Source organism: Rhinopithecus roxellana, chromosome 19 (genome assembly GCF_007565055.1).
Source record: "Rhinopithecus roxellana isolate Shanxi Qingling chromosome 19, ASM756505v1, whole genome shotgun sequence".
NCBI classification, from domain to species: Eukaryota; Metazoa; Chordata; class Mammalia; order Primates; family Cercopithecidae; genus Rhinopithecus; species Rhinopithecus roxellana.
This window is the reverse complement of record NC_044567.1, coordinates 43,791,121-43,801,156: the sequence shown is the minus strand read 5'-3', so window position 1 is coordinate 43,801,156 and position 10,036 is coordinate 43,791,121. Positions and strand designations below refer to the sequence as shown.

General features: G+C 57.1%; 2 protein-coding genes and 1 long non-coding RNA gene across 6 annotated transcripts; 2 read left to right on the top strand and 1 right to left on the bottom strand.

Moving 5' to 3' along the window:
* The first annotated feature begins 9 nt into the window (after window positions 1–9).
* On the top strand, window positions 10–2,114 carry RNASEK (ribonuclease K). Its single transcript, XM_010377350.2, has 3 exons — window positions 10–349; window positions 1,251–1,327; window positions 1,725–2,114. The coding sequence occupies exons 1-3, from the start codon at window positions 272–274 to the stop codon at window positions 1,864–1,866; spliced, it is 297 nt and encodes a 98-aa protein (XP_010375652.1). The 5' UTR covers window positions 10–271; the 3' UTR covers window positions 1,867–2,114.
* C19H17orf49 (chromosome 19 C17orf49 homolog) lies at window positions 2,082–5,107 on the top strand. 4 transcript variants are annotated; one of them, XM_010377351.1, is made up of 6 exons: window positions 2,082–2,459; window positions 2,643–2,737; window positions 3,361–3,462; window positions 4,085–4,275; window positions 4,493–4,597; window positions 4,840–5,107. In XM_010377351.1, the coding sequence occupies exons 1-6, from the start codon at window positions 2,439–2,441 to the stop codon at window positions 4,902–4,904; spliced, it is 579 nt and encodes a 192-aa protein (XP_010375653.1). In that variant the 5' UTR covers window positions 2,082–2,438; the 3' UTR covers window positions 4,905–5,107. The 4 variants fall into 4 exon arrangements, with proteins under 4 accessions (XP_010375653.1, XP_010375654.1, XP_030778553.1 ...); XM_010377352.2 differs by having other exon boundaries at window positions 2,324–2,459; window positions 4,844–5,105; XM_030922693.1 differs by lacking the exon at window positions 3,361–3,462 and having other exon boundaries at window positions 2,324–2,459.
* Window positions 3,403–4,971, bottom strand: LOC104673345. The gene is made up of 2 exons (XR_749505.2): window positions 4,652–4,971; window positions 3,403–3,601 (listed from the first exon to the last, which is right to left on the bottom strand). It is a non-coding gene; the product is annotated as an uncharacterized LOC104673345 (long non-coding RNA).
* Window positions 5,108–10,036: the final 4,929 nt, after the last annotated feature.

Genomic DNA, 10,036 nt, shown 5'->3' with positions numbered 1-10,036 from the left:
GACCAAGAAACCGGAGACCCTTGCTCTTCCAATACTCACGCCCTAGCTACAGAGGTCAAGAAGGGTTTCCCCAGGAGCTGTTTCGGTTTCGGACGGCGCCGTTTCCCGCGAAAGTCCTGAGAAGAGTCCAGCCTTGTCCTCCTGCCGCCCCCGGGCGGGATGGTTGAGGCCGGGGCCACGCCCCCTCTGCCCCCCTCCGAGGGCATCCTGGGCTTTCTCCCACCGCTTTCCTAGCCCGCTTGCACCTCGGCGATCCCCGACTCCCTTCTTCATGGCGTCGCTCCTGTGCTGTGGGCCGAAGCTGGCCGCCTGCGGCATCGTCCTCAGCGCCTGGGGAGTGATCATGTTGGTGAGGGGACTCCCCAGCAAGGATCGGAGAGGGCCTGAGGGGCTCCGGGCTAGGAGGGTTGGGAGGCAAGGAAACTCTGGGCCGCAGGCAGGCCGGAGGGGCCGGGGATCTACAGGCCCCGAAGAAGGAGGCAGACTGAAATTGAAAAATGGGAACTGTTCGAGACCAGCCTGACCAACATGGTGAAACCCCGTCTCTACTAAAAATACAAAAATTAGCCGGGCGTGGTGGCGCGCGCCTGTAATCCCCGCCACTAAGGAGGTTGAGGCAGGAGAATCGCTCGAACCCGGGAGGCGGAGGGTGCAGTGAGCCGAGATCGCGCCACTGCACTCTAGCCTGGGCGACACAGCGAGACTCCGTCCCAAAAGAAAAAGAAAAAAGGGAACTGGAGCAAAGGGCCCTGGAGTGGGAGGAGCTGGGGCTGGTAAATGTGGAGACCCCTCAAGGTAGGATAAACAAGAGCGGGGTTCCTGAGAGATGCTTGAGTTGAATGGAGGACATGGGGGGAAAGAGTGCTTGTTCCAGAAATGGGTAGCTGGGGCTTGTTTTCCCAGTAATCCACCCACCGCCACTTCAAGAAGAAATGATATGAAGAAGTGCCGATTCTCCCTCCCTTCATGCGCACTGTCCCGTGATGATGATGCCTCCAGGGAGGACGATAATCTGGGTTCCTGGGAGAGAAGGCTTGGTCACTATTCCTACCCTTGCCTCGGCCACTTGTCTCAATGTCACCACCTCACGCCCTGTTCCAGGTGGCTGAGTCCGAATTCAGTAACCACCACCTCGTTTTGGTTCATCTTAGGCACGGGTGTGGTAGCAACATTAGAAATGGGAGGGGTTTACGAAGTGAACTTGGGGTCAGGTGCCTGAATTCAACAACCTACCCATTCCCCTTTTCCAGATAATGCTCGGAATATTTTTCAATGTCCATTCCGCTGTGTTGATTGAGGACGTTCCCTTCACGGAGAAAGATTTTGAGTAAGTATTCGGGTGGGGGAGGCGGGCTGGGAGCAGGTGGGAGGTGGCGAGGTCAGATTACGTCTGGGAGGTCGGGTGCTTGGGGCCCCTAGGTTAGGGAACAGGGAGAGGAGAGCTGCTTTCTTGAGAATGTGGTTAGGAGCTAGGGAGTCAGACCTCAGCGGCCATTCCAAACCCACCACTTTAGGTGTGGCCTCTTTAGGTATTTTACTTTTCTGTGCCTCTCAGCCCACCTCTGCAAAATGGCTGCTATGACAGATCTCACCCCATAGGATGGTCAAGAAGATTGAATAAAGTAATATACGTAACAGCGCCTAGACAGGTGCCGGGCACATACTGCTCAGCAAACGTTGGCTGCTATTAATGTCTGACACCTTTGCTTCATTCCCACCCCCAGGAATGGCCCCCAGAACATATACAACCTTTACGAGCAAGTCAGCTACAACTGTTTCATCGCCGCGGGCCTTTACCTCCTCCTCGGAGGCTTCTCTTTCTGCCAAGTTCGACTCAATAAGCGCAAGGAATACATGGTGCGCTAGGGCCCGGGCGCGTTTCCCCGCTCCAGCCACTCCTCTATTTAAAGACTCCCTGCACCGCGTCACCCGGGTCGCGTCCCACCCTTGCCGGCGCCCTCTGCGGGACTGGGTTTCCCGGGCGAGAGACTGAATCCCTTCTTCTCCCATCTCTGGCATCCAGCCCCCGTGGAGAGGGCTGAGGCTGGGGGGCTGTTCTGTCTCTCCACCCTTCGCTGTGTCCCGTATCTCAATAAAGAGAATCTGCTCTCTTATCCCCTGTGTCTGTGCTTCAGTGGGGGCGAGCACGGGGCTGAGGCTGGAGGTCGGCCTCTGCCTGGGGAGTCCCGACCCCTGAGCGGAAGTGGAGTGAAGTGGTGCGGAAGTGAGGCGAAGGCTTCCCCCTTGGCCTGGGCGCGCCAAGCTGTCGAAGCGACTGCATCTGATGGGGCGGGGAGCCACAGGGTTGAGCCTATCCGCTGCGAGAAGGGCGGGACTTCCTGCGCGGGGGCCTGAGCCGCTCCGTCTCCCTGCTCTCCGTGGTCCCGGCTCGCGTGTAGCGGCGGCGGCGGCGTCTCCGTGAGGAGGCGCGCGGGGCCATGACGTCAGCGTCCACAAAGGTTCGACCTCCCTCGCGGACAGCGCTCCCTGGCGGCCACGGGAGGGCGGGCCCCCCACTTGGCTCGCGGCTCTTCCGCCCCGGGCGGGGGGCGGGCGGGAGCCGAGCCTGGGGTGGGGCTAGGGGCTCCGGGCGGGACGGGGAGGGCGGGCGCCGGCCCCCCGTGACGCTGCCCCGCCCCCAGGTCGGAGAGATCTTCTCGGCGGCCGGCGCCGCCTTCACGAAGCTCGGGGAGCTGACGATGCAGCTGCATCCTGTGGCCGACTCTTCCCCTGCGGGGTACGTGAGCCCGGACTGGGACGTGGACGCTGAGAGCGGGCGCTTGGACTCGGTCACAGACACGGACCCTCTCTAGCACAGAGACAGACGTTAGTTTCCCTTTGTGCCTGGCACAGCACAGAGTAGGTGTTAATAAATGATCGTTGGATGAGGGAATGAATGACAGACAAAAATACAGACAGGCCCATAGCTCAGACTCCTATTTCACAGTTCTCCCTGCTGCGAACGGGTCGACCACAAACCACCGCCACTCCCAACCACCCCAGTTCATGGAATTCCCCCAGACGGCTGCAGGCTGTTGGTGGGTCTGTTTGAAAAGCCCTTCTTGGCGAGTTGGTTTCAGTGTGCTGTATACAGCCGCCGTTTAACGTTCATGGTGGAAAGGGGTGTCTAAGGTGAAGGTGGTTGTGATTTCTTGTGATTGGGGTCCTCCAGGTTCCCGCAGGGCCCTCAAGAGCTTCCCGCCCGCCCCCCGCCCCTGTGGAGGACCTCTTTATGCATCCGTGGAAGGGGTCCCAGAAATCGGAAGGAGGCGGCTGGTTGACTGTGGGATGCATAGCCTGTGGGCTGGCTCCACACCCCCCCTCCCATTTTTGCTATTCCCCCCTCTCCCCTTCTGACAGTGCGAAGTGGACGGAGACGGAAATAGAGATGCTGAGGGCTGCTGTGAAGCGATTTGGGGACGATCTTAATCACATCAGCTGTGTCATCAAGGAACGGACAGTGTGAGGGAGGGTGGCTGCCAGAAAAGGGCGGGTGGGCAGCTTTCTTCCTCCTTACCCAAGGTTCCATCGTCCTCAGAACTCCTTTCCAGCTCAGCTGCTTCCCTACTTTGTCACTAGTTTTTTAGAATGCCCTTGAGAACTGAAAGAACAGAATTGTCACAGTTGGTCAGAAGTTCCTAAAATGCTGTGGTAGTCCTTCCAAGAATGTGAATTTAGGTTGCCTGAGATGCTCAGTTATTGTATTTGATGATGGGAGTCCCCTGGTTATTTATATAAATTTTTGGGGACTCCACTGCAGTGTTTCCGGGGATACGGTGATCCTGAACTAGTTGATCAGTAAAATGTCAGTCCACCTGTAAATCACCAAGCCTTACCTGATGTCTCTCCCAGAAGAGAATTAGAAGATGGGCCTTTCCCACTACTCAGCTCAGGGACTCCACTCGCCACGTTCCACCCACCCTGAGTGAGTGTAAAACTCTGGGAAAGTGAGAACCCTCCCAATGGGTTGGGGCCCCGAGCTGGATTCTTTTTAAGGGACTCCCAGAACCCCTTCACCTCCCCTCCCTTCTTCTGTTCGTCTCTCTGACGACTCCTTTCCTAACCTCTTCTCTCCTTTCTTCAGGGCTCAGATAAAGGCCACTGTGAAACGCAAGGTATATGAAGATTCTGGCATCCCCCTTCCAGCTGAGTCACCCAAGAAAGGGCCCAAGAAGGTGGCATCTGGTGTCTTATCACCTCCTCCAGCTGCCCCTCCTCCCAGCAGCTCCAGTGTCCCCGAGGCCGGGGGTCCCCCCATAAAGAAACAGAAGGCTGGTGAGGGCTGTAGAGTTGCTACCTAGGGGTTAAAAGTCCATCTGCGGTTCAGTGAGAGAATTGGGCCTGGGTCAAAGAAGGGTCAGTCTCTCTTCCTGTCCCTGTGGAAGTTCCCAGAGAGGGGCAGAGGGAGGGGAGGCACGAAGCTTTGGGAAGCTCGGGGCTGGGGGAGAGGCCGTCAGGGGAACCTAGAACCTAGCTTATGCCCCCTTCCCAGATGTGACACTCAGTGCTCTGAACGACTCCGACGCCAGCAGTGACCTGGTGGATATTGAAGGGCTAGGAGAAACTCCTCCAGCTAAGAAACTCAACTTCGACCAGGGTAGGAGTCCTCCTCCTCCCACACAGCTGACAGGGTGGGGGAGAAAGGGCTCACCTGGATGGCAGGGCACGGTCTCCGCAGGGGCCCCTCCCTTGTACAGGGGTTTCGGAGGAGAAGGTGCTCTCATACACAGCGCAGGGCATTGGGTCAGTACGTAGCAGGGTGTTTCAGGGAGTTGGGAGTGGCCTCGGAAGCACACTGGGGGCTCGCTCCATCTCGGCCCATTTTACTTCCTGTTCCAGACAGCCTGACCCTGGATTCTGGCCTTCTCATGACCTCTGCTGATCCTCCTCTCCTCTCCTGCTGAGCCTTCCACCTCTGACCTCTCACTGTTCACGCTGGACCTGTGGATCTCCTGGGACTCCGAGCAAGGCCTGCACGAGAGAGGGCTGAAAGGCTGCTGGGGCTGCCACCTCGCTGTTCCCGCATAAGCATCTGCCCCCAACCCCTTTGACCTTCATCTGATGGACATTTTTATACAGAAAACAATAAAGATTTCCCTCTCAGCTTCGTGCTGTCTGCTTAACATTCTTAGCAGGAGAGGGCTGTTCCCTCTTCTCTCCTCGGCCCGTGGGGGCTCAGCCCCTCCTCGGTAGTTTTCACCACCCTGCCTGGAGCAGCACAGCCAATATTGGCAGACTTGCTTCCCTGTGCCAATATTTCTGTGCTGCTAGAGCCAGGGAAGCTGGGTGTGGGCATCAAAGACTCCACTTTGTTCTCTCGAGGCAGAACGTGCTCCCAGGGTCTCTGGCCGTCAGTATTCTGGAAACTGCCCTGGAGATTTTAGAGGGGTGCTCACATACCCCACCCTCTCCTTCCCCACCTGGCAAGAAGTTTGTCACAAGGCCCCAGATGTTTTTTGTGTCACTTCTCCAGGATGGCCTCGCAGGGCCAAGCCTCGGCGGTGCCTCCCCCACCCTCGCTCTAACACCACAGTGTGGTTTGGACGTGGCCACAGTGCCGTACAAACCACAGTGTGCTGCTGGGGCGGGAGCAGGACCGGGGTGGGCTGAGAGGAAGAGAGCACACAGCAGTGCCGGGAAGACCCCAGCACCACCTCTAGGAGCAGGGGGATAGAGAAGCCTTAAAAAGCAAACATGGCCCCCAAAAACGTTTGGGAGGAACCAGGGACGGACTGAGCAGGCAACTGGAAGGTGATGGACCATGGGGATGAGCTCACAGTATAGGAAGACTGGACCATCTTCCCTCTGTAGGAACTCAGCTCAGGGGATCCCTAGGGTGGGGTCAGAGGCAGAAGAAATAGGGAATGACTGGGGGGACCAACACACTGCCTCCTGTCTCAGCAAGGGCAGGGACCCAAGGTTTCCTGTGTCCGTCCTTCCTCTCCCGGGGTCAGAACCCAAGAGAAAAGCAAGGAGAGACAGAGGGCCAAGGCCAGCAGGGTTGGGAGTTGGCAGTCCAGAGGTGGTGGGGCCGGAACATGGCTGGGAGAGGGGGGCCGGAAGTCGCCCTGGGCCCTGGGCCTGCCACAAGATGGAGGCCAAAGGCAGGAAATGGAGACCAGGGGGAAGGGGAGCAGCAGAGCCCAGGAAGAGGGCCATCTGGACCTGGGGGGCCAGGTATTCAACCCCCAGTGCTGTTCCCACTCCCCAGGGCCCCTCAGGACCCGAGCCGGCCCCCACAGCCACGTCCATCAGTCCATCCACCAGGCCAGGGCAGGCGGGCCCACCCCAGAGAGCCACGTTTAAGCTGAGACAAACATGGCTCTCCCCACCCCCAACTCCAGGCCTTCCCTCAGCCCTTTCCTCCTGTCCAAGACTTGATTTTTTAAAAACACCCCTCAGAAAGCAAAATCCAAGGACCCAAATCCCTTCTGCAAATCAAAATATGACCCTCTAAAACCCAGAAGTTATCTTCTCATATCCCATCGCATCTTTTACCACCCCCTCTTCCGACACACCCCCCAAAACTCTTAGCAATCTGAAAGATCTAAGGTGGTGTATGTAAGCAGTCTTTTTAGGCCCCCGAAGATGCCAGAGCCCTCCCGGACACCCCTATCTGTCCTCCATCAAATCTTGCCAAGGCCGCCTGCTCCTCCACCACCCTCCATAGCCCCCAAACTAACAGTTGCCCCCAGCTCCCACCTCGGCAGAGCCTTTGTGGGGGGTGAAAGAGAAATTTAAACACTATCCTAACGGCTGGGGATATTGGGGGGCTCTCTGGTCTCAGCCTTTGGTTTCCGTCTGGGGGGCTGCAGTTTAGGGGTGTAAGAGAAAGCCTCTCCAATCATCCCCCCAATTCCAGGACTGACAAAGCCAACCCCACCCCAGCACGCACCTCCAAACCTCCCCCCCAACCGCCACGTCTCTCCTGAAAACAGAGGACACTTCCCTCCCCACTTACCTCAGCTACTCTCCCCTGAGATCCTGGTCCCCTATTTTGAAAAGAGCAAAATTTAGGGTGCATCCCTCACATTTGGGGTGCAGGAGAAAGGAACCGCCCCAGTCGCATCGCTGGCCTCCTTCCTCTCGGCTGGCTCAGGGACTGGGGAGTGCCCTGGGGAGGGGGCACCCCCACAAGAGAGCTCAGGAGGGGTTCCTCCACTCCCAGTCAGAATTGGGGACACCCCCCCAAAACCCGTCCCAGCCCATCCGTCTCCAACTCGGCGGGAGAGGCAGCTGCAATGCCCCAGTCAGATTCACCCAACACTACATTCCTCACCCCATCTAGAGGGGTCCCGGGGTCCCCAAAAAATCCCAAAAAAATCTAGGATGTTGGGAGGACGGTCCTGGACTAGCTCCCCAAATTTGGGGTCCTCAGATACCCCCGTTTTTTCAGGAAAATTCCGTCTTTTGCCTGCCTCCCGCCAGCCCTGCTCTGTCCCGATGCCAATTTTGGAAGTCACTCCCTCCTTCCTCCTCCCCGTCTCTCCAGGCCCCCCCCACCGCTCGGGGGCTAGGGTCCAGGACACCTGGCTTCCAGACCGGGGGGAAGCACTCCTCAAAGGGCTAGGGGCCAGGAGGTCAAGCTCATTGCCCCTGTCTTAAGGAAGCAGGAAAGCCCGTTCCTCCCTTCCCCTCCCCCCTGGCTGGTCTCCGTGGTGGTTTAGGAAAGCCTGGAGGATTGGAATCTGCCATTGCTGTTGCACAGGCAGTTTTTTTTTCTTGGGTTGGGGGGGTGGGCGGTGGGAGGGAGAGAGGGGAGGAGAGCCGAAGAGAGAAGGGACCCAGGCGCGAAGAGCTGGCCTGGCTTACCCTGTAGCCCCGGCTGCCGTGGGGAACCCCTCCCCCCCATCTCACCCACACTCTCAGTCCTCTGTCTGCTTTCTGTTTGGGGCTCATCCTAGAAAATCAGGGTACAAGAATCACCTCCTTGTACCCCACCAGCACCCCTCCTTGCCACAGTTCCAACAGCACTGCCCTGGTCAGGGGTGTCCACTTTGTGAAGGGACACCCCGTTTTCCTCCAACTTCCCCCAAACTAAGGGGTGCTCCCTTAAGAAATTGGGATTCAGAGTCTGAAACCGCCTTTTCTCCCTCACTTCTCCCTCAAGCCACATAATAATAAAAGGAGATACCACACCCTTTCCAAGTTCCTCCCTTCAAATCCTGGGCTTATTTGGGGGTTCACTAAAGAAACTTCTCGAATCTGGGGTGAGAGGGTACTATAAGCAAAAGACATCCCAAACCAGGGTCCCAATTAGGCAAACCCCCAAATCAGTCTCACCTTATGATTATCCCTTAGCTTCACCAAAAGCATCCAGAGTGACAAAACACCCCCAAAACAAGGACACCCCAGAACTTTAGTCTCCTGTCCTCGCGGCCCTCACCTTGTTTCTCCCCCGGGGAAAAAGCTTCTTGGGTATCCATAGATACACAGGAATACCCCACGTCTTTCCACTTTGTGGAACATGAGTTTCCACAATACTCAAATATGAAAGTTTGCTCCCCCCTCCCCGGACCCCCAATCACAGACAGCCTCTAACTTGCTCCCAGCTTCCTGTAATGTTCCACCTCAAACTAATTTTTAAAACTCCAAATTGAACTTATCCCCCAAATCTAATCTGAGCCTTGAAACATAGATGGCACCCCAAAATAGACTGCACCCCCAAATCAGCATGAGTACTTTGGTTCTGCTGATAGTCCAAAATGACACAGATGAGCACAATCTCCAAATTGTGGGTGTCAGAACCCCCAGAACTAATGTAGCTTCAAAGTCAGCCCCATGCCTGAAACTTACCATATAGGCCTCAAAGGCTGAATGCAGCCACCGATGCTCACAATCAAATCAACACCCCATAATAAACAGGCACCCCACAACTGACCAAATAATACTCCATCCTGATGCCAGAGGGAGCCCTTAGTCTAATTCTCATCTCCAAGCTGGGCAGAGACCTAAATAACCCTCACATGTCAAAGCCACCTCATCGTCCTGAATTTCCCAATTCCCGGTTTCTCAGCTGTTCTTTCATGCATTCAAATGAAGACACATTCCGGTCTGAAGGGGAAGGCCCCCGGCCTGATATCTAGCCCCATGGACCATGGTCGGTCAATCCTGGCCGACTGTACACTCTTCCCAGCCCAGATCCGGGAAGTTTCTGCTTTGCAGCTGGATTCAGCTCTAGCACCCCTTCTCCAAATGAGCTTTGCCTTGCCTCCCCGCAATGTCTCCCGAAACAAAATATGAGGGTGTGATCCATGCCCATCTCTCAGATCAGGGACTTCAAATTAGGGTTGTTAAGCCCCTCCTGCCCTCTCTCCCTCCTCCTTGTTTTCTTGTTTACCCCATCCAATTTCAATATTAATGTTCAATTAAAAGTCACCTCCAAAGACATCTGGGTAGCAGTGTCTAGCTTAACTCAAAAAGAAAACCCGGAGTTCCCAGGCTCAGGTCACCCTTCTTGTCCCACCCATTCCCCTGGCTCCTAAAGCCCACGATTTCTCACCTCAGGTAGGAACCCCAGCCTGAGGGGAAAGTCCCCTCGGTCTCCTAACTCTAGCTCCCTCCGCCCAACCCTAGTCCCCTCCTAGGAGACAGAGGTGCAAAATAAACCCGCGCAAAGGGGAGGAGGCTAAAGGTTTCAGCCGCCCAGACCGAATGGATCCTGCGCCTGGGTCTGAGCGCACCCCCGGCCGGGTGGAGACGAGGGGCGAGGCGAGGCCAGTGCTCGGCCGCCCCCTCGTGGAAGGAGCCGCACATTGCAGAGCCTTGCCTACTTGCCGCGCTGGACCGCGGCGTCCCGCCAGCCTTCAAGCGTAGCCGACGGGCGGGTGCCCGAGGCCCTCAAGAGCTGGGATTGGGGGAAAGCGAGCGGGCTTTGGGCGGGAGTCCGTCTCTCTGGATCCCTACAAGGACTCAGAAGAGAGTTGGGAGCGAGAGAGGCCGGACGCCTAGGTCTCCCGAGCGTCTCTCGCCCCTCCACCCCCACCTCGGGGCTTTCCCCACCTCCTCGAGGGGAAGCAGCTGGCGGAGCCGTCCG